This window comes from Chelon labrosus, assembly GCF_963514085.1.
Source record: "Chelon labrosus genome assembly, chromosome: 9".
In the NCBI taxonomy this organism is placed as follows: Eukaryota; Metazoa; Chordata; class Actinopteri; order Mugiliformes; family Mugilidae; genus Chelon; species Chelon labrosus.
This window is the reverse complement of record NC_140359.1, coordinates 22773803-22797111: the sequence shown is the minus strand read 5'-3', so window position 1 is coordinate 22797111 and position 23309 is coordinate 22773803. Positions and strand designations below refer to the sequence as shown.

Below are 23309 nucleotides of genomic sequence, written 5' to 3'. Positions count from 1 at the left end.
AACAACCACATGCAAAAAAAATAAAAATACTTACGAGCATTTGCATTTTGGTACTTTTCCCACAATAGTCACTCTAACAAGCACGTTAAACAGTTTCAGAGAGGTTCAGCAGTCTCTGCTGCTGTTGAATTGTTTTGAAGTGTCAGACTTTCTGTCTGCTATTTGGCGCCACCTGTGGCAATAATTGGTAATTGCAGGAATGTTTTTAAATCAAAATGAATGGTTTTAAGCCTGCTAAATAAAATGGCTCAAATCCTTTTTTTTTTTTTAACCACATATGGAGACAAATAGTAACTGGACATTTATTAAATCAGAATGTTTGAGTATGCCACTTTATTTCTGATGCTATGAAAGTTCGACCAAAAACTTCATCCTCTAATAGTCTCATGAGATCATCTTGAGCACAACGTGACTGTATAGAAATAGACAAACCCCGGACAAACAGATTCCTGAAAATTAGTTTTGAAGCTCAGCGTGGCGTCTTCAGCCGTCACCATCTTGGCAGCGCCTGACTCCACCTGACTCCCAGCTAATTCTAAAATGGTCAAAGAGGTGGTGTGGGTGGAGCCCGGGAAAGGGCAACGTTAACCTACCTGGCATTTCAAAGAAGCCTCTGCCGTAACAAGCATTACTTTAAAATGTGAAATCTAACCCCATACAGTTGTCATTAACTATAGAGACCAATGCAGTCTATTGTACCGGTTTATTTTGCCATTAAGATCGACATTTTATCATGGAGGTCTGTATCGATTAACTCGCTTTTAGGCTCTAGTGGCCATTTGAGGAACTGCAGTTTCTTTCATTTCATTAATTTTTCAGCCCAGGAGGCTTGGTAATAAATATTTAGAGAATAAATCAGAGTTCAGATTTTGGTAAGAAAAATCTTAGACCCTTTGGTACTCAAAGGCGTTAGAAGTCAGAATTAGATATTGCCTGTCCGTCTGAAATCTTGTTTTTCCATATTATAAATATCACGTGCTCTCAATTTCCCAGTCGGACACCGAGTGCACTGCTGGGGTGAACGAGGACATGCATCAGGAGATCACAAGACCGACCGAACTTGACCTGTAGGATAGGCGTTTATTTTTAACCATATTCTGTACATGCTCGCCAAGAAGTTAGCCACTGAGAAGAAAAGAAAAATAAAACAAAGAAAGTAAAAACACAAACCAGAGAGCAGGATTGGGTTAGTTCATTTCCATCCAAAAAACATTTTTATTGTCCTCCAAACTGAAAGGTTTACCCTGTGATTTGGCTCGTGTGCCAAGCCAAAAAACATACATTGCATTTCTTCAGGTAGCAGTGGAGGCATACAAAGATCTTTCTGACCGAGAGAAATTAATGGAAAGAGCAATGCAGGATTCTCTCCTTCAAGTCACATGAAAGGTAATCTTTGCATTCATGAGTAATGGAGAGGAGATTACTTTCAGATCACAGGAAGCTTGACAAAGTAGAATCTGGTCTTCTGTAAAAGAGAAAGAGTGAGAGACAGAGAGGGAAAGAGAGAAGGAGAAAGAAAACAACCGTATTGAAGACCAGGGTTGTGTTTGTTCCGTGTTAGAAAAGGCCCGAAAACGAGACGCTTTCATCTCCGCTTGCCTCCGAGTTGTGTATCGCTTCTATGTAGGGCATTTGTAGTGTACACAAACGGACACTGGATATGCAATTCAAAACCAAAGTGCCCACAGTCGATATAAAGCAAGGTCACGTGACCCAAAAAACAGGTGGTGTCACACAAAGGGGGAGGGGTTTGAGACTGGACATGAAGGTAACCAAACACGGCCGTCAAGTCTGTTTGTGTTTGTTTGTTTGTGTGTGTGTGTGTGTGTGTGTTGGTGGAGAAATGCCAGCGATGTGGCACTCAGCACCGTTCATTTACAGTTGCTCAGGTGTCCGAAGAAAAAGAGAAAGACCTCCCCGTCTAGTGACTGTGCAGTTAAAAATGGGCACATGGTGATTTTAAGCTCATGCTTAAGTTGTGGTAAACCATCCAAGCACTTCTTTAATTTATAACTATAAATACACAGCAGCGTTTTTTTTTTTTTTGTTTTTTTTGTTTTAAATCCGGAGGGGGCTTCAGTCTGCTTCCTCTCCCTCGGTGAGTGTGTGACGAGTTTTGTCTCTTGAACTGCTAACTACGCTTTGCTCATCTGCTAGAGGAAACACGGGTTATGTGGAGTTGATTATCGACTTTCATATAGATTCTTCTATAATATATTTATATAGTTATTTTTCCTTTCTCTCACGCACCCACCACGCTTGCTCGCTTTCACATTCTCTCGTCTCACTACTTTTATTCAATGTACACAACGTAAAACATGGGGGGGTGGAGTGGGGAGCGACAGAGCTGAAATGACAATCACTGAGAAAAGAAAAAAAAAAAGAAAAAAAAAGCCAAAAAGAACTGCAGTCTTTTTTGTCATCCATTGGCAGTTGGACTGACTCAGACGTCAGCCAGTTACAATGGTGGTTTTTAGGGGAGGGAGTGGCCATGTCATCAAAGGGGCGGTGCGGGAGGCTCTTTCTTCGTTGGTGCTGTCTTCGTCGTCGTTTTCGTCGTCTTGGTGGCCGGGGTCGTCTCCTTGAGGTTGAGGTTCTCCAGTGCCACGTCCAAGGTCATGACCTCGACGCAGCCCATGGCCTCGAAGTCGGCAAAATTCCGCAACGAGCCGTGACAGTCATCCTCGTCCTCGGAGGAGGAGGCCGAGGCGTCCTCGTCGGGCAGCAGCGTGGACAGCAGTAGCTCCGTCACAAAGAGGCTCCTGTCGGCCCACTGGGCCTCGCACGCCTGCCGCTCCGCCTCAGACAGCCGGGGTTCGCTCAGCCTGGAAGAGAGAGGTGGATGGAGAGACAAATTAGACTACTAATACTCCATCCTAGCTGAATAAAAAACATAATTTGTAGTCAACATTTTAACATGCATCTCACTTGTGTGAGTTTTATGTTAGACAAAAATTGACTGCAAGTGTTTTTAGCTTCAACTAGAGATTTCTTCTTTTTTTTGAAGTGGACCGTTACGTGATGAAAGTCAAGTCAGCACTGACTAGTAGAAACACAGCAGAAGGTAATGCCTTGCAACAATGAAATCTATATTCTTGACCTGAATACATATGCTCATGCGCTACATACTGTGAGCTGCAGATATGTAACAGCTCTCATGTATTCCAACCTTGCCCCTATATGATTCTGAATATTGAAGGTCAAACATTTAAAGAACGACAGTCCCACCTGCTGAGTAGAAACTGGGAGCTATGTGCAGTATGCTGTGTGTTGGGCTCCGGTGGACCCGGGTTGGGACTGGGGTTGGTATTGTGGTTGGCGCTGGGGTTGGGGTTTGCCGCGGCTGAATTGGTGTTGAGGATTGCATTGGCTCGGCCGCCGCCTCGGGTGGCGTTTCGGGCAGTCTCCAGCTGCTGACGCGCCGCCTGGGCCTGCTGGCGCTCCAACTGGAGTTGCATCTGAAGCTGCTGGAGCTGCGAGGCGGAGGGGCCCGAGCTGAGCTGGCCTCCCGCTGAACGCCGCACCCCTGACAACTGGGACAGAAGTTCTAGAAAAACAGAAGACGAGGCTCATGGTTAGAAAGGATGAACGTAATAGCAAAAACTTGAACCCAACCCAAAGCAGACTGTGTGAATGGATATGACAGTTTTGAGAATTTCTACACCATCTCTCATCTCTAAAAACCGGCATTTACTAGCTACACTGTCACCGGAGCACGCTCAGTAAATCAAAAGACGCAAGTGATGTTTTTGGGCTAAAACCCGACCAGTCAGATGAAAAGCTCTGCAGGTATAATGGGTCATTAGAGAGGAGGCTGGTGCCCTGTTTGTGAGGCACACTGAACAGGGACCCTCATTATGGCACAGCTGGAGCTGACTTGGCGAATGCCAAGCACTGAACCAGATACAAATTGGGAACAAGATAAACAAGGAATTGCCACAGCAACAACTCTGCCCACACATTGCTGTATTATCTCCAGTAGAGGTCTTTGATGCACACTGAAACACGAACATTTGTAATATCTATTCGGCTATGTGGAATTTATCTATATTTGTGAGGTTTTTATTGTGTGTACATGAGAAAGTATCAGCGTTTTGTGTTTTTAGACTGTGGCTGCAGCTGGATGTTACTGAAAATTAATAATATTTTTATCAGGCGTGTCTTTACCTTATATTATTAACCTATCCACGGTGTGACTGACCTGCTATGGGGTCCATGGCCTCTCTGCTGTAGTTGGAGCTCTGTGATGAACTCTGACTGGTAGAGAGCCCCCCTGTGGTGCTGCTGGTGAAATGCATGTTGGACCTGCGGGCGCGAGGACCCCCCAGCCCGCGGCCAGGGTGAAACATCCGCCTCACATGCCGCACCCCGCTGGACTCGTCGTGACGTCAGCCGTCAAGGAAGCATAATAATAGCGGGTATAAAACAGAAAATAGTTTGTAAAGCATTCTCACATTTTGGAGCCAGAGCCAGTACACCACCAAAAAACATTCGTGCCACTCCACAAAAACACCCCCCACACGTGAGTCTTCCTAACCAACTACAGTCTACATATTCGCATGCTGCTCTCACACAGAAGACGGCACACATATCACGGCCACAAACAAAACACATGGTCCTCCTCTGTGGCGGTTTCAGCGCACTTGTTCTGCATTTGATTTAACTATATTTTTGCATCTTTTGTTTTCTGCAAAGCACTCATTCAAAGACTCTATAAATAAACATAGTCATCAATCCTCTGACGTTATCCCACAGTGTGACTGGCTAGGTTTTTTTTTTTTTTTTGGCCCATTCCTGAAAAACAGGACATTTTAACCCTTCAAAAATGCATTAATTTAATGAGCACTGCCACAAAAAGAGAAGACAAGGATTCATTTTCATAGCCTCAATTCCTAAATCCTATATCTGCATTTTCAACCTTAAAAGAATGAGATGAGCGAACGCTTTGAGAATGAAAGATAATGGACAAACTTCAGCATGTGAAGCACCAACCCATTACTAACGCAAACCACTGGGAATTTAATCTTTTCACTTACTTCAATAACCGCTAAAAGGCTAATGTGGTTACAGAGTGTGAATAAACACATCTAACCGCTAAATATATTATTTAGTAACGGCAGGGAAATTGTGTCACATCCAACAACCAGTCCATTTAATCAGACTTCTATCAACATCGCTCCAGTATGGATTGCTAACACCAAAGGAGGAGGAAAAGGGATAAAACTACTCAAGCCTACACAAAGACCCCCAAGCAACACACAAGTGGCAACCCGCTGCTCCAAGAGTACACACTACTGTGAACTTCATGGATGGGTAAAATGCAGAGGGAGAATTTCCCCATATGGGATCAATACAGGTGGGATCACACCAGCAGCAAATAGCCAGCAACTAACTAATCAATCCAGGTTTGTCCCTGTGGCTAAGGGAAAGTCATGAATTCATTACAGCGTCCGTTGTGATATTTACGTTTCACCCGCACGGTGACTTGGAGAACGACCACAGGAGGATTTAATATAATTAGCAAAATGTCAACAAATGTCAGTTTCGGTGAACAGATGCCTCCTGGTGAGCTAATTTTTTTAAAATGACAACGCAATCTGGTCAACGAATCGTATCCGTTCTTTCACACAACAGCTTTTTTTGCAGCTGGTTGCAGTCGTGCATGCAGAGGTGGGACTGCTACTTGGGGGGAAAAAAAAGGATATCAAGTCTCTGGGCGCTCTGTGTTCAAGTGTGAGATGAGCAGCGAAGTCATCTGTCACATGATTTGGGTCGCCGCCTGGCAGCGCTGCACATATGGGGCAGATCTAAAGGACAGGAAGAGAGAGAGCGTACATGTCAGTATCAGCAAACGTTCACTAGCGGGTTCAAGATCATCTTGAGAATATGCAATGTACAAGTTCTGTATTTAAACACAAATTTGGGAATGCAAAAGAAAGAAAAATAATCTCCAATAGATGTCGAGTTGAAGGATTGATTTGAAGTGTAAATATAAAAGACTTTCAGCGTACCAAAACATGACATATGAGCTGTACCGTCACAGCATGGTACATAATTATCCTTGATAACATGCAGTGTCAACTTAGGTAGGTGATGCATCTTTAAAATATCCCCTTCTCATTCCAAAGGACAATAATTTAGTGTCTAACAAAAACAAACAGAAACAATATTTGTGTTCCTGAACTACATTATAATTATCATGGTTTTCTTACAGCATCTGTCTCCTGCAGTTGCAGACATAATTTCTCCAAACCTGGACCGTGACAGGCATTTGCTCAAGACTAGTTAGTCACTGTCCGACTCTGATTAGAGACTCCAACTCCCGACAGTTTACACGGAAGCTAAACATGCCCCAGAACATTTATATTTAAACGCGCAAAATGGTTCTTTCTGGTCTGAATCTACTACAAATATAATAGAAGTATACAGATTTGTTTTTTTGACCAGGAGTGACCCATGTTTTCAAAAGAGCTGCCCACATGTCAATCTCTTGTTTGAACAACTCATTATTGTCCGAGACGATTACATGAGGTATTTCTATTCTGACTGAACTATGATTCTGATATATAATAGAATATAATCTATAATATTATTATAACACCTCTCCGACAATATATATGTTAAGGTCACTTAACAAGGAGTTACGACAATGATCCTGGGATCACAGAGGTACGCATGAAAACATGTCAATGTTTTCGCAAAACAACTGCTGTCATTAATCTACATATTGGCCCTTTCCATTACTTTATAGTGAAGTTTATCTGTAGCAACAGTTTTGTTTTATCCTGAATGAACCTCGCTTGCTCCCTCTTCCCCGTGCTCTGTGCTTGTACACTTCTCTCGTGCCACTGACACACAGGCAAACGAGTCCTGCTATATTTGTGCTGTGACAAAAGACACGAACGCTAAATAATCAAGAAAGAATCGAGCAAACAGCAGCAGGCATCATGTGCATCACGGTAATTCAGGGTTTTGTCAGACTACACATGAAAAGGTGAACGGCTTGCTTTAAACCAGAAGTAGGCCACTGCTGCTGGCCATTCCTTAACAAGGGGAAATAAGAGATTTAGAGAAAATAAACAAGTGTGTCTTCAGTTGTTTATAGTGCATCTAATCACCAGTCAGCACAAGCCTGGTATAAACCTCTCTCTCTCTCTCAAGCGTAATTATCATTATCTTTAAGGCATGGTTCTAAAATGAATCTATAAGTATAACATTCAAACAATCTGAAATGAATGTCGTGCCCTGGAAAAGGATTAGCAATAACCTAAAGTGTAGACTGCATCTGCTATGATTCTTCAATATGTTTCTCGGCAGTTGAAACCAGCGTTTTGTTCTCAGAACAAAAACAGTGAGCGTCTATAAATAGAGCTGCACAGTCTGACATCACATGCAGTTTAGCTTTTCTTGAAGAGTCGGAAGCTGACAACAGAACGAGGCTTCAACTGTAGTATACTTTCAAGCGAGACGATGATTAAGATGTAAATGTACAACAGCGTGCTGTCAAAACCTGCGGGGTCCTGCAACATGAGAGACATTCTCGAGCACTGATCCAATTTACTCAATTAACAAAAATTTATCAGGCATGAAGGAGGGAAACAACGCAAATGTTCCCAGATGTTCAGAACTGTTTCTAGATGGCTGCGTGTGAACCTTCAGTTTCAACTCACCACTTCTGTGGAGGTCTCTGTGTGCTCTGCAGCCACATGTTCCTGCAGGGAGATCTCCGTGTAGCCCATCCTGCCGCAGTAGGGACATGTGAAGGCCTGGGGCTGCTCCACCGAGAAGGCTTCTCCACCATAGTATAAGTCTGGAGGAGAATAGGCATAGACAGTGCATTAAATGTGAGTGTTTTCACTGCAAGTCAGTGTCAGGTAGTGCCAGTCAGCGTGCCTCCTACACAGGTTTGTAGAGTTTTACAGTTTGACCAGAACAGAAAGTTACAGCTTCCGATGTAGCAACACATTAAGCCGGCTTGAACGATGGGCTCCACGTTAACCGCAGCATTTTAGCCTGCCCACTTAACAGGAAACGGTTCAGAATTAAACCTACTCACATGAAACCAACTTCAACGGGGCTTTCGTGAGAGTGGCTTTCGTGAGAGCTTTATTTAAACCTGCTTAAAGTCATTTTTTTTTTGGCCACAGCAGAGGTAGTCAAGTTTTATCTAATTATGTTGTTATGACAGACAGATTAGCAAACAGATGTACACTCACTTGCCAGTTCACTGGGTACGCTAGTGAAGAGGAATGCATTCGAATATGACAGTACTGCACCAAATCTCATCTTCATGACGGTTACGGTATTTAGAATTGGTTTCAAATAACAGAGAAAGAGCTGTTGATCGTCGTACTATTGAATTGTATTATACCGACACATGTTCCTATTATTTTGCTGTTTTAGTTGATGGGTTAGGCTTAACAACAGTTTAGTGTTTAATTCAATCCAGTTTACAAGCTACATCCTCTAAAATGATTCTACAGTTGAATTAATACCTTTCTTAAACTTGGTTTACACTCCCGCAACCGTTCAATGCGGAGCCTATGCTGTAGGTCAAAGTATTTATACCTCTGCGCTGGTGGATCACCATTGTTCAGCAATTACAGTATTAAAAAGGTAGGCGCCGGCCGGTCAGCTGAGGTGAGTTTGACTCTATATTGTCACACAGTGTTGAGTGGAACTGAGCGGCTAATGTCGGAGCTGTCGTTAACAAACGTGGATCAACAGTTGCTTTCATTGAAATCACTGCAGCTCAGCACACAGAGAAGACATCTGCGTAGAGGGCGTGTAGGAGGCTGAACAAAGCGGAGTTCTCTTTGCTTTTCTGGCCGCTGAGAAACGAGAACGGGGAAATGCGTTTCAGACAAATCACAGCTGTTGCCGTCTGCGTCACTGCGAAGCGTAGTTAGAGGGCACCAGGGATGTGCACGTCAGGTTACGTCGTGGGCTACAGCGTAGGCTCTGGAGCTATGCCATAGATACAAGGGATGCAAAACTATAAACCAAACTTTACACAGTTTCAACATAAACTGAACAGTCATGAAGTATAGTATAAGTACAGATCTAGCAAAGCTTAAGCTCAGTTCTCACTGTTTTGGTCTTCACCAATATCTGAAAAATAATCCGGTTCTTTAGTCTGACTGATGTTGTTGTTGTTGGGCAGGTAAGGTACTGAGGATTTATCTGCTGGAAACGTGGTTAAGGATAGTAGCACGACCAAAACAACAGTGTCAAAGTTCCATGTGTTAAAAATGAACCTGTGAGCTCAAAGACACTGAAAAACACTCCTCAAAGCTACTTAGTGAATCTGTAGTAGTCTGGTAATAATTCTCAATGGGTTTGTTGATGCAAAAGGGTCCATTCACATTACACACAGTCATTAACATGATAACATTCACTAGAGTAGCTTCACAGAAAACACGAGTGCACCTTTGCTTTCATAATGCATATATAAAAAAAAAAATCACCAATAAGAAGCCCGTCTATTCAGTTCAGTTGTTAGAGAAGTAACACAGACTGAAAAGAACACAGCCACAAAAAAACGAGGACCGCTTTTAGAGCTTGCACCTTCTGCTGTGTTTTCAATAACAGTTGCTGTTTGTATTTTTTTCTTTCAGCAGATTGTAAGGCAGCATTTGCAATGTGTGAAAGGGCGAACACCAGCATATTTCACAGCGCCAGTAAATGAGATGACAGTCATCCAAAAAATAATTGAAACGGCCCGCTTAATCAGCCATGATTTTATTACATTTGAGACGAAACCCCATCAACTCGATAGCCAATTTAACAAACTGTTAGTTCTAGTTATGTAGAGACAGATCACACCGAGAAGGCTAACAACACACTCCGCAAAAACTCCTCGTGCTGCTGGGTTCAAATCCATCACTGCTGAGCCATTTGGGAGGAGCCCTCCCATCTGAAAACAAAAGCCAGTGCCAGCAGAAGATAACGTTCACTCTTTCACTTGTGTAAGCTTATTAAAGCCACGGAAGGGAAGTTTACAAAGGCTGCCAATGTTGGAGCTTTATCCCAACAATGACAATCCAAGAAGTTCCAGTGCTCGATTATCTGAGACATGCAGACGTTGTTTACATTCTTAAAAGACAAAAAAATATGACTGCATGTTTGAACCATGCCGTCCGAAAGAATTCCACATCGTGCCTTCATGATACCACATAAAGGTATACACAACTACCCTCTTTAACTGCAGATCAAGTCTGTCGAACTTATTACTCAGATGCGCCCCGATATTCAGGTAGTAAAACAATTTGTAGCCCGTGTGTGTCTTTTTTTTTTAGATTAATCTCAAAACTGAATTATACAGATGCAGATGTGTAAAACATCTGTATTATCTTGACCGGTTGTCAGTTTACTGTCAAGCTCTGTTAGTTGAGATGAAGTGTTAATCACAACAACAACAAACAATGAACTACAGACAGCTCACATGACTCAAATTCACACCTTCTGCACCTTGCTCGTACTTATGTGAAAATCAGTTACTCACCAAAGTCAACTCGGGTTAATATACACTGCATGGGATGCTCTGTCGTGTGTCTGGTTGTGGTTGCACCGCTCTCGTAGCACGACGCGCACAGGTCGTAGTCGTAGCATATTAAACATTTGTATCGTCGACCTCTGAAGTTTCCTTTTAAACACGCATCACAGCTCACACCTGCGAAAGGAAAGGGAAACGAGAGGTAAGAACACAGACACACACAAATTAATGAATGAAGTTTTTGGCAGCTTCAAGTTGTAATGATTACTTAATATATTACTGCATTGTGCTCATATCACAGTAAAGCATTACATCAGACAGTATTTTACCTGTATCTTTATATTTTTATGAACAATCTACAATGAACGCAGGACTCATGTTCACATTCATTTTATCTTTAAATAAAATAAATGCTTAATGCTGTCAAGACATAAGAACGACAATTTGAAAAGGTTGCAAACGCTAAAGGTTGAACAGCCGACGCAAATTCCTTCTATTCTTCTATTTTGAACTAGAATATCACAGATCGCTGTGGGATTTAAAGTTTTTCCTGACAAATCCGATAAAATAAATGGAATAAATATAACAGGCTGGACTGTTTCATAGGGTTTGTCGTGTCGCACTTTGTCCCGTCTCGTATAAATGATGCTTAAAAGGGCATTCAAAGTGAATGAAAACAATTGGGATGTGGGAAAATATATATATTTGCTGCAAATCCAACAAAATCGTACATTAAGAGTGTCACATGCTGTGAATTAAATCAGATAGTGTATGTTACTGTGTTCAACCGAGCAGGAATTACTCATGAGTGACCAACAGACTGATGCCTGTCCCATAAACCCTTGTAACTACACTACACTCACAACACACAGCTCATTGACAAAACTCTCTTCCAGGCTATTTTAATTTCAACAACCCCTTACAAAAGGCTTCACCTTATGTGTCAAGTGGGGTGAAAAGAACCCTCCGGGTCAAGTCAAAGCACTTCTTGATTGACTGTGACAGTCGTGCAGACTCGGTGTATTGTATGACAGCAGACTGTCTAAACTCCCTCATATCTCCACTCACTGCAAGGAAGCTGTAAAGCTCCCTGCAAACCTGACCCTGCCGGTCACCGGCTGCTGCAGAAACGTTAACGACAGTAGCAACGATAACCGCCCTGGTGTTGCATCTAGGACGCAAATAACTTGACGGCCACCGACAGCAAAGTTGACAACAACAACACGGGCATGGAAAATAAGAGGCCGCCCGGGCCTGACTCACCTTCGCAGCTGGCTAAACATTTAACGAATAAACCAGCTAACGTTAGCTTTACTGTTAGCTCACAAGCTAGTCAGCTGTGCCGGACTTTGCCTAAATAAAACTTTTCTGCCGGTTGGCGAGTTAAAACGTTTACTGGCACAGTCAGGGGACGTCTACTTGACACTAACTACGAACTTCAAGCCCAACAAGGTTGTTCCACAAGGACGAGGTGAATGTTAAGTTTGCTAAATGTTAGCTTGCGAAATAGGAATGTACAGGCCAACTTTCACCAGGAAGGAAGCTAAAGCAAGCTAACATTAACGATACACAAGCTTCGACCCCGCTACGCCATCTGGGATTCGCTACCCTCTAATGTTTCCTATTCTCGGCACTCCCCTTGCTCCTCAGCTCGTCTGCGTTAACCTACATTACCCATTACCAGGGAGCTGCCAGGCTAGCTAGCACACTTAGCTAACGTTAACTAGCTTCTTCCGCTTATATGTCAACGTTGTTTTGGTGAACTAACACAGAGCAGAGTACATTTTCTGAAACATAAACACAGACCACAAGGTCCGCTGGACTGCATAAACATTTTTTTTGTGGCCGCCATAATGCGTGCCCACGAAATTTCACTGCAACCTTGCTGCTAACACTAGCCGACGCTAGCTAGGATGAGCTGCAAAATAAGAAATTCTCGGCTAGCCAGGGCTAGCTAGCGGTGCACTGTCAACGGTTTTTTAATCAAAAATCCCGACTCGCTGTCATCCCTGCGCTGGAGTGTATTCTTACCCTCATGACGGGACATCCTACGAACACTAACGCAGCCCCCTTGCTCGGGCTCCCTGGTTTGCAATACAGAATAATATGAGTGAAGAGAAGAGAAGCCGGGGCTGGCTGGCTGTCCCTGGCCTCTTCCCTCATGAAGGATCCGGTCTGGCTCACAGCTTCCCCCCCCGCCCCCCTCCGCCTCCTGCTGTGTCACTGTCTGGTGCACTGCCGCTCTTGTACACATGGTGGCGCCACTGTCTCACTTTTTATCCTGCTGTTCTTGGTCTCCTGGGAGTGATTCTTTACTTCTTGTACATTGGCCCCTGCCCCAGGTAAGCTAATTTATTTATTTGTTAAAAAATACGTGAGAAATGTGTCATTTGTCATTAAATGTCAAAGACTAAAGTAATCAAACATATAAAATTGATATAACATCCAGCGGACAAAAAGACACGTCAACAATGTCGTTTAATTTACACAGAATTGATCAAAATCAAGGCAAAATGCAAACTCATGCATGAGTAAGCAAATAATAGAAGTGATGTTAATCTTAAAGCTTAAACTCAAACCAAAGCTCAAATCAAATGCACACATGCTTATATGCTTATGAGATATTGAAAGTCGCTATTGTTTATGGTTTATTTTATTTATTTATTTATTTATTTCAAAAAGAAGAAGAAGAAAACTCACTATGCAGGCATTTAGTTGTCTAAACTATACCTGAAGTATTTAAGTAAATTTTTTTTTTGGCTGGAGGGATTTACTTTTTTTTTACCTCGCCATAATGCATTTACAATAGATGAAGAAGAAAAAATAGCCATGGGCATATTGTCACTGGGATTATATTGCTAAGTAACTGGAACAGTGCCTCAAACATTAGGGCCATTCTCAAAAGGAAGCATCACAAGGAATCTTGACAAAAGGTATACACATACATTTAGAAGATTTAGAACATGCTTAAAATTAAACACAATCCAGACATCTAAAAGCTTTGTGTGAGTTCTCGTGAGGATTCCTTCTGAAAGCACATATGAAACTCGGTGGTTTGTTCTGACTTTGTGGCTCATCACTAAAGTCCAGAAACAAATCAGGGCTACACAACATGAAGATGTTTAAATCCCACTCTTAAATTACACTCCTCCTGCTCAGGCCATAGTACAACCTACGTAGGTCTACTTAATTGTTTCGCTAGTCCACACTGCTTCATTGTTGATTCTTGACAAGCGGACCTTGTAGAGCCGATTTAGGGCAGGTCAGCAAAGTGCAGTCAAACCGGCACTCAAACTTGGCAGCCAACTATAGTATGTGGATGGAAAGAATAACTACGCTCCTGCATGGAGAGCTACTTTAACTTTAAGGCAAATATAACTGCCAATATCTGACATCAGAGTGATTCTGGGAAGTCAAGAACTCAAGAACTACAGATTTCTGCTGTAAACTCTCACTCTCAAATATTATTGTAATAATTTCAAGAGCAAACGAAACGTTATAAACAAATCATTTCCACAACTGACAGGCGTCTTTCGAAAAAAGGTTCTGTTACAAAAACTCTTTTAAGAATTCGTCCGACTCTGTCTACTTTAATCATGTTTAATGCTTTTAGGAAGTTTTTTTTGTGGGAAAGCCTTTCAAACTCTACTCACGAGCCTATATTTAAGCAATGGCGTCTGGAATTCCGTCTCATTTATTTGCCAATAGTTCAACAACATGCAAGTTCAGTGGAAAGTCTCCAAGTCGACACAGATGTGAGACAGATGCAGTGAACTAACCAATGACTTTTCCCCTATTTCCCTCAGAGTTCTCAGACACATAAAGGGGCTCCAGTAATCTATGACCCCAGACGAACATGAGTAGTTTGTTCATAATTTCAATGCTCAGATCTAAATTAACTGACGCATGTATGACAATACAACGATACAGTATTACGGTAAGTGTGGCTAATTTGCGTCAGTTCTTCAGAACTTTGCACCTTTTTGCAATGTATTGTGACATGTAATTCAGTCCTAACAAGCCATGAAATTACTTTAAAAGCAATTTTGTTATAAGCCAGTCTGCACTCATGTCACTGCAGTTTTAAATAACAGTATAGGCAGAACTTAATATTGGAATTATGAGTCAATAAAATACGTATCTTTAGTCTCACACGTTAATTCTAATCCACTGTGTGATCAAGGACCGTTACAGTACAATGCCATCTCTTCCTTGAAGAGCTTCCAGAGTTTCAAAATTATGAATGCTCACCACATCCTGTGATAGTGGCTGCTGAGTGGTCCATGACAATGGCTGCCACCCTCCCTCCACACGTCACTCAAGTCCCTGAAGCAATCCTGGATGGATTTTAGGGTTTGCATCATGTCATAATTCAAACCAGAGACAGAGTAGCTTCTGCTGCGCTCACAAGTGCACATCTATTAATACACGGGGACTAAAAATAGGGTATGTCATTTGGCTTGTGTCACACACATTCTCACTTTCGTCCTTTGAATTTTTTTATTATTTTTTTTACATTTTTTAGCATCAATGCTGTTTTTGGAAAATGTTCAAATCAGACCTGTTTGAATTTGACAAATAATGACAAATGATCTATACTGTGGGTTGAAACATTCTTCACTGCACTGATGACTCATTGTTCCTGTTCGGGACAAAAATCACTGTTGCAATCTGCTTCCTGTGTTTACATAATGTGACTAATTACAAACAGGTAATCCTTATCATTATCATTATTTGTTACTGGACAAATATTCAGATATAGAAAATATTCAGAATGTAGGGCATATTCTGATTAATTTCTGAGATAAAAGTAGAACTAGATAGATAGATAGATTCACGTAACTGTTTCAGTCTATACTGACCCCCATTAATCACACTAGTCTGGTGCGCATCGTAAACTGCTCTATGATTCTGTTTGCTGAGATGCGTAAAAGCTGTTTGGACGCTGGTGCCAGGGGCTACTGGGGCGGCAGGTGACACTTCCTACACTGTTGCGCGCTGATGAATGTACATTAAACAGTGGTGTTATTGTTGCGGAGACCCTTGCGTGAGTGCACCCATTCTTCGCTTCATCAATTGAAACTGGTCGGCGAACTAAGCTGATGGGCTGGCGGCACGCCAAGCAGAGGGGACGATGCACTCAAGAGAGGGGGAGGGTGCCGATCGCCATCCCTACACACAAACACGGCTCGGAGCCTTTTGTATTGTAATATAACTGTGGGAGATAGTGGTTTCCTGTGACAGGAAGTTTAAATACTTATTGTTTATGTTATTAAAGGTAAAAATAGCCCAAGTCTAGCGCGGAAACGCCTCCTCATTTCTGCGCATGTTTATTGTTTACTGACGATTTTCTCCACACAGCCTGAAAGCTGTTAGGCAACCAACGCGTGAGCTATATGACCTTCATACCAATACTGAGCCACCAACAGCGGCTTTTGCGTCAGTGGCGGACCTACACACCCCCAAGGGTTAAACACACGCAACGTGAGAAGCCTACTACGACTTCATTGAGCTTTGCCACGCCTTCCACGAAAACAAACGGGGGCTTGACCAATAAGATCTACCATAGATCAGCCGATGATCAGATGACTGAAAAGGAAAAACTATTTAAAACTCTAAATGACACTCCTGATGAAAGTTTATACATTTCTGGAGCCGCACTCTCATAGGCGTGCACTCAAACGCACCACCCGGCTCTCTCGGTCTTTGTCACCACTGGATTCAAACTCATTCATTTGTGTGCAGCGCTAGCAACGGCAACACAAAAGATATTTTATATTTTCGACAAGCTTTTAATACCTCACACACTCGCCTGTGACTGAGAAATGAATCATAAGGCCATTTTATTGTGGATTTTTCTACAGTGTGCTTCTGCACTCTTCTCGTCCGCTACTGGAGAAAACGCTGTTCTGAAAGGTAAGAAATGGCTTTGTATCTATTGTTCATTCATTACTATCATTTCTTTCCCAGCCTCAATGGAAAGTGTCACAGCTTAACGTCATATTTAAACAGTATGGTATACAATGATCCTGTGAAAAATCCTAAATGGAAAAAAAATAAAAGAACTAACAAGTAGCCTAAACCTAAAAATTTAAAATTTCTCTACGTTTCCGCTTGATGAATTTGCATTTTGGACTATTAGGCTAGATTAAAATCGGAACAAGTGTGGCCGGTAGGGTGAACCAGAAAAACGGGCATGGATTTAAAGCACACGACGGCGACGTGTCCTTTTTTGGGAGAGCAGCGGGAGTCTTGAAGTAAAGGTCCTCCAAGTGGAGGGCACACAACGCCACGTCTCTCAAGCAGCTGGAAAGATGTTCTGCTGAATCCGCGTTTTACCACGTACCGCTCAGCAGCCTTTTTACTACCCAGCTCATCTGAACTCAATTTGGGTTGTGTGGCTCGTTACCAAGGGGTGTTGAGTTCATGTTGGGCAGATAGTAAAGCTCCTTGAGGCAAATTTATGTTGTTGGGCCAAATGTAATTTGCGCATTTGCGCGGTGAGAGTACTCCTCCTAAATCCTCCCCTTCGTCAAATAAATGACCGAATAAATAGCTTTCAGCAACAAAAACGAATTACGACCGTGCACGTTTTAAATAAAGCTAGGGTTTTTATTTACCCTTAATCTATCAGGTGTCTCTCGGTGCTTCCAAAGAACACCAGTGTCAGACCTGAGCGCGCTGTGTTGAAGTCTGAACTGTGAGCTCTGGCTGAAGCTGTGTGAAAGACGGGATGAAATAAAAGAAGGGCGGCGATGTAATCCTGGCTTGGCGCCTGCGTCTTCTGTCCAACTCGCAATCAACACGCATTACTGTAACAGATGTTTGCTGCAAAAGCCGGGTTGATTGGCTGTATCAGCCGCTCCCTGCACGCATGAAGGGACACTTACTGGATGCGATCAGATTTGTGTTTGAAACGGAATCATTTATGGGAGGTCGTTCATGTTTCCTCTTTAATGAAACTGTAATTATGTGAAAACCCCAAGAGATGAGGGGCAATAAAGCTGATCTGGGCTTCCCCTCAGTTTCACTCATTGAACTGTTCCATTTCCCCTCAGGTGATGACAGTGGATTAGATGAACTGTCAGCGGACCACATGGCCCTCGATGGTATCGTCAAGTACAACATGAGAAAGAGTTTAGATCTGGAACATGAGGGCTGCTACCTGCAGACAGGCAATAAGGAGCGTCTGGAGGAGTGTGGCTTCAACGCTACAGCCAAGACTATCTTCATAATCCACGGCTGGACGGTACACATGATGTTTTATTTATTTATTTATTTTAATCACCCTTATCCATTGGCAGTTCATCTCCCTGTGTATTTGGGTCACTATTCATGAAATGCAATCTCACCTCTCTGAGTAAAAGAGGCTTAAGCATTGATTGGATAGGAGTGTTTCTCCATCCACGGTGCTTTGATTGTTGGAATTTATCATGTGAATGTGAGACAACTGTGTGCACGGTGTCAGAGAGGGGTCACCCAATAGTATGAGCAAATGAATGAATGAATGGATGACTGACTCCTGATTTATGTATTTTTTTTTCCCTCCCTTTCAGATGAGCGGGATGTTTGAAAGCTGGATGCAGAAACTGGTGTCTGCAGTGATGCAGCGTGAAGTCGGGTCCAACGTTGTGGTGGTTGATTGGATAGCCATGGCTCAGCAGCTGTACCCTGACGCAGTAAACCACACCCGCAGTGTGGGCTTCAATATGGCCGTCATGCTCAACTGGCTTCAGGTGTGTACACGGTCATTGAAACCGCTTAAATTCTCGGTATCCTCTCATGAATCATGCGCCAAAAGCGAATACTCAAATAATGTGAATGCACCAGTGGGTTTCCATTAGGCGTTTTAAGATATGCGGGGAGGAGGATTTCATCTTCTATGTTTACTGTAAACCTTGTCTCAATGACACTGAACCTTCCTGCATGAGTCACTCAGACCTTGACGTAGCTGCTTATAAAGGCAAAGTTGTCTGCAGTATGTAGGGCAGATGTATAAATGGATTAATATCTAAATTATTTATAGTGCTGGGGTGTGTGATGTGAGCGCTTAACATAAGGAATGATAACATGCCCTCCTTCTGTCTTCCCACTGAAGTCTATTAGAGAACAGTGCCTTTGTGAGGATGTCAGAACTTTAGAGATGTGTATTCATTCCTTTGTCGTAATCTTTTTGGAAGCCCTCATCTTTCTGGCATGCTGTCTTCACTGCTTGGTACACTTGATATTTTTTTAAGTACCACCTTAATTCAGTGCTTATGAGAGACTCTAATGTGGATCACCATCTGTTTAGCACATCTGAGGAAAAGACAACAATCTCCATTCAGCATGACTGTCACAAAACTGGGCCGGTGCACAAATCGCAACTGAGAAAGTATTTCGGCGTCCTGCCACATAGTTGTAAACATAGACAAAGGGTGTTTCATGGAGGCAAACTGAGACGGATGGTGGACGCGCTGTTGCATAGAAGGGACTGTCAGTGGATTCCGTTTCGGGTTAACTGAGCTTGGCTCGGCTGCAGGCATCACTCGTTCCTGGCTGAAAGTCAGGATTTGTCCACTGACAGTCTTCTGAGTGGGTCAGTGTTCACAGTGACAGCTGCTCATATAACGGTGTTGAATCTTCTTTCTCTTGCAGAAGGAGCAGCAACTGCCCCTGGAGAATGTGCACCTGATCGGCTACAGTTTAGGCGCTCACGTTGCTGGCTATGCAGGGATGTATGTGGAAGGGACGATCGGCAGAATCACCGGTAAGTCGACTTGCAGCCTAAATCTGCAAAAACCCCCTCCCCTCGGAGATGGTGCCTCCTCATTTACCCGTCTTCATCTTTATTCCTCGTAGGTCTGGACCCAGCAGGGCCGATGTTTGAGGGCGTAGACGAACACAGGCGTCTCTCCCCAGATGATGCTGACTTTGTGGATGTTCTGCACACGTACACTCGAGAGGCTTTGGGTGTGAGCATTGGAATCCAGCAGCCAATTGGAGACATTGATATCTACCCCAATGGTGGTGACGTGCAGCCAGGCTGTGCACTTGGTGACGTGCTGGCAGTGGCAGGAAGTAAGTGGCCATGTTGGCTCTTGGTTAAACGACATCTGTCAAACTCAGGATTTTATTTTTCATGATTTAACACTCCGTCCTCTCTCTGTGTTCTTCCAGATTTCATGGAGGTGATGAAGTGTGAACATGAGCGAGCTGTGCACCTGTTTGTGGACTCCCTGATGAACAAGGACCACATGAGCTTTGCCTTCCAGTGCACTGGCCCGGACCGCTTCAAGAAGGGGATCTGCCTCAGCTGCCGCAAAAACCGCTGCAACAACATCGGCTACAACGCCAGGAAGATGCGGAAGAGGCGCAACAGCAAAATGTACCTGAAGACTCGGGCTGACACTCCCTTTGGAGGTGAGATATAAGGAAATGGACTAATTGTGCGGCTCTACAGTTGGTCTTATCTTTCGCTGTGATGAGTACTCACTAGACTCACTACTCATAAGTACTCACTAGAGCTTTATGAGACGTGTTTTATGACTAAATTGTAAACTACTACTGTGCACGGCTCCAGTGTAGGTACAAAACTAATTCGGTTTGTCTGCTTTTAAGGTTACCACTACCAGATGAAGATGCACGTGTTCAACAGAAAGCAAGCCAATGATGCAGATCCCACCTTCCATGTCAAGTTGTACGGCGCCCACAATGACACAACAGCTATAAACGTTGACGTGTAAGTTATAAATTTGGTTGCTCCTTGCAAAACCAGTCTTTTCTGGTCTTGCTTCACAATAACCGTGCACGACATTAGCTGTAGTCTCTTGTTGTGCACAACCCAGACACATAATTTAATTAAATTTCTCTTCAATTTTCTCTTCAGGCATGACAACACAATCGGCCTGAACCTGACGAACACATTCTTGGTGTTTACTGAGAAGGACATTGGTGACCTGCTGAAGATCCGTCTGAGCTGGGAGGGAGATTCTGAATCCTGGAACTCCGTGTGGAAGAACATCAAAAAGACTTTCTGGGCGTGGAACGTCAAGCCTCCCAAACCTGTACTGGAAGTTAGGCGTATTCGCGTGAAAGCGGGAGAAACGCAGAAAAAGTAAGCGGAGGGGGAGGAGCTGTGTAGTCGTGGTGCAAAATTAGGTTCACTACAGTGGATTGTGCATTTATTAAACTTGCTTTATGTTTTGTTGTAGGTTTACTTTCTGTGCCCAAGACCCTTCAAAAACTGAAATTTCACCAGGGGATTCGATAACGTTTGTAAAATGTCGCGACGGCTGGGAAGTCAAACCAAGAAAAAGGTATGAAAAATCCTGGAATCGTACATTGAATAATATTTGAAGCTGCTGCAAATGAAGAAAGAGCTGTAGGATGGTGTGTGAATATTCATTTTTTTTTTTTTTTTTTTTTTTATGATCAACAGGATTCCCATGTAACAACTGAGCACTTTCAACAACCAATGCATCGTCACCATGGGGGACCCAACATGGATCCAGGAGAAGCACCGGCTTCTCTTTACTGAGCACTTTTTATAGGAGGATTGATCATCGCACGGTGGGAAGGGGCTTCAAGCCTCGGACTCTGGAAGTTTTTGTTTCTGGAAATGAGGACTGCGGGGTCTGTCCAGCTTACGAGACCGCAGCATATCAGTATGCAGTCTGGAAGCAGTGGCAGTCCTTAAAGATTGCCCGAGGAGTTACAAAACGTTCCTTTATGCGGACTAGTGAAGTAGAATACAGATCTGTGCCAGTGGACAAACACCAGCAACTGTAGTCACTGTACTGTACATGTTACATATATTTTTTATTTATGAAAAAAAAAAATGGAAGCACTGCAAGACCAACATTTATTTATCAGGGCACATCCCACAATGAAAACGCAAACTGAATGAATTTCTTCCATATGCAGTATTTGTGTGTAAGTTAAAGTGTGCGTGTTTGTGTCTGTCGTGACCAAGTGTGTGCCTTTCTGCTGAGAGATTACTGATGCACTGTATACCTGAAGGAGGCGCCTGAAATCGGTGCAAATGGTCTTTCTGAGATTTTTGTGAGTACTGTATGTGGCTTATATTGGGGGATGTGTCTGTACATAATGTATATAATTTTTCTTTTTCTTTTTTTGGAAAAATAAATTCACTTCTTATTTGTAGAAACTGTTGTCTTGTCATTTAAGCACTGCGTCGGTAAGGGCTCCTGGGCGTACAGAAGGAGCACATGAGAGCCTTGTAGGACTTAAATCTATCTGTAATTCAAGTGATAAAATACGGCCCTTCCACATTTTTAAATGGACATACAGTATACAGTAAATAATCTGCATTCAAGACAGATTATAAATCCCTTCTGTGGAAGTGATACTTGAGCTTTGAGGTAACTTATTGTTTGGTGCAGCTCCTATTTGGAATTGGAAGCCAGTTTTACCAGAATAAACATCAGCTGGCAGTGACACCCGGAAATGAGAGAAGACTGTGAAAGCCAATCCAATTCCTTTCTTTCAGGTGCTTAACTGTTGCATAAGATATGGAGAGCCATTAATCTCAATGTGATGTAAAAAAAAAAAAAGAAAGCCTCCATTTAAGTCATCGTATTCATTCATCTTCTGTAACTGCTTGACCTATGAAGGGGTCGCGGGGGGCTGGAGCCTATCCCAGTTGTCATTGGGCGAGAGGCGGGCTACACCCTGGACAGGTCTCCAGTCTATCACAGGGCTAACACAGAGAGACAGACAACCATTCACACTCACACCTACGGCCAATTTAGAATCACCAATGAACTTAAAGAGCATGTCTTTGGACGGTTGGAGGAAGCTGGAGTACCTGGAGAGAACCCGCGTAGATACAGGGAGAACATTCAAACTCCACACAGAAAGGCCCCAGATGGAATCGAACACAGACCCTTCTTGCTGTGAGGTATCAGTGCTAACCACCACACCACTGTGCCGCCCAAAATTGTGACCTAGTATATCAACAAAATTGACTTAACGTCTTAAGAATAATGAAAACCCTTCGTAAAATGCTTCAGTATTTCAGAATGGCTTAGTGTCATAAAACAATGTCAATGTCAAACTACAATCTACACACAGACAAGATATACTGTATTTAGCACTGAACTGGAGATCTGGAAGCTGTTAAACCTGTAGAAATTAATTATTTTAACTTAATCTTAGGCCTACTTGTTGTTTTCTATAGAGGTGTCTCAGTCATTATAACTGCAGATCCGAGAATGAAAATCAAATACCTTTTGATTTATGTAACTCGTGGGTGCAACATTTACACACGGACACCTGTAATCCTACCTTTCAACTCTAAGGCAAAGTCGCTTTGTGGATTGTGACAGTAGTAATAGGGCTGCACACATTCCTGAGCCGCGGTGACACATCTGCATTTGTCGGAGCATGAAGCACTAAAGTGGTGACATCCTTGCTCTCCTCTTGAACGCGCCAGAAACCTTGGATCGAAAATATTTCTCGTAACATCGACCTCTGTTCTGTCATGTAACACCGAAATACCTGGAGGGTTAGTAAGAACAGGAATGTAAGTGAATGAAGTATGTACCACGGTTGGGGTGGTTGTCTATGACTATTGTTGTTGCGGCCGCTGTCTGCCAGCCCTCTGCATTTCCATCTCTTTTGATGTTTTAGCCCTCTCATATGTTTTCTGATTATAATTATCTCCAGTGTTTTGTTTTGTAAATCTGTCTGACCCATTTTTTACCCAACATTGTTTTAAAGAGAAACAACAGGAAACCAGCAAGTCTGGGGTGACTGACGACATGGAGCTCTTGTTCTCCCACACTAACCAACATACCACCCAGAGTTGATT

General features: G+C 42.9%; 2 protein-coding genes across 3 annotated transcripts; one reads left to right on the top strand and one right to left on the bottom strand.

Annotated features, from left to right (window-relative positions):
- Positions 1–315: 315 nt before the first annotated feature.
- Positions 316–12576, bottom strand: LOC311492613 (E3 ubiquitin-protein ligase KCMF1-like). 2 transcript variants are annotated; one of them, XM_084550939.1, is made up of 7 exons: positions 12527–12576; positions 10505–10672; positions 7671–7810; positions 5706–5807; positions 4202–4382; positions 3229–3547; positions 316–2825 (listed from the first exon to the last, which is right to left on the bottom strand). In XM_084550939.1, the coding sequence occupies exons 1-7, from the start codon at positions 12540–12542 to the stop codon at positions 2498–2500; spliced, it is 1254 nt and encodes a 417-aa protein (XP_084407065.1). In that variant the 5' UTR covers positions 12543–12576; the 3' UTR covers positions 316–2497. The 2 variants fall into 2 exon arrangements, with proteins under 2 accessions (XP_084407065.1, XP_084407064.1); XM_084550938.1 differs by lacking the exon at positions 12527–12576 and adding an exon at positions 11431–12507.
- A 3543-nt stretch (positions 12577–16119) lies between these two features.
- Positions 16120–21661, top strand: lipg (lipase, endothelial). The gene is made up of 10 exons (XM_084551215.1): positions 16120–16411; positions 17554–17744; positions 18052–18231; positions 19133–19244; positions 19337–19555; positions 19655–19897; positions 20096–20216; positions 20364–20591; positions 20689–20793; positions 20916–21661. Exons 1-10 carry the CDS (start codon positions 16321–16323, stop codon positions 20926–20928), a joined length of 1503 nt encoding a protein of 500 aa, XP_084407341.1. The 5' UTR covers positions 16120–16320; the 3' UTR covers positions 20929–21661.
- The last annotated feature ends 1648 nt before the right edge of the window (positions 21662–23309 follow it).

What these genes read in the sequence shown, in the direction of transcription:
- LOC311492613 (XM_084550939.1), bottom strand. An exon ending in CAGAGACCTCCACAGAAGTG is followed by an intron (nt 5,808 to 7,670) that starts GTGAGTTGAAAC and finishes CCTGTCCTTTAG; the next exon opens with ATCTGCCCCATATGTGCAGC. An exon ending in TCCCAGTTTCTACTCAGCAG is followed by an intron (nt 2,826 to 3,228) that starts GTGGGACTGTCG and finishes TCTCTCTTCCAG; the next exon opens with GCTGAGCGAACCCCGGCTGT.
- lipg (XM_084551215.1), top strand. Translation starts at nt 16,321, where the DNA reads ATGAATCATAAGGCCATTTTATTGTGGATTTTTCTACAGTGTGCTTCT. An exon ending in CGTGCTGGCAGTGGCAGGAA is followed by an intron (nt 19,556 to 19,654) that starts GTAAGTGGCCAT and finishes GTGTTCTTCCAG; the next exon opens with ATTTCATGGAGGTGATGAAG. An exon ending in GGCTGACACTCCCTTTGGAG is followed by an intron (nt 19,898 to 20,095) that starts GTGAGATATAAG and finishes TCTGCTTTTAAG; the next exon opens with GTTACCACTACCAGATGAAG.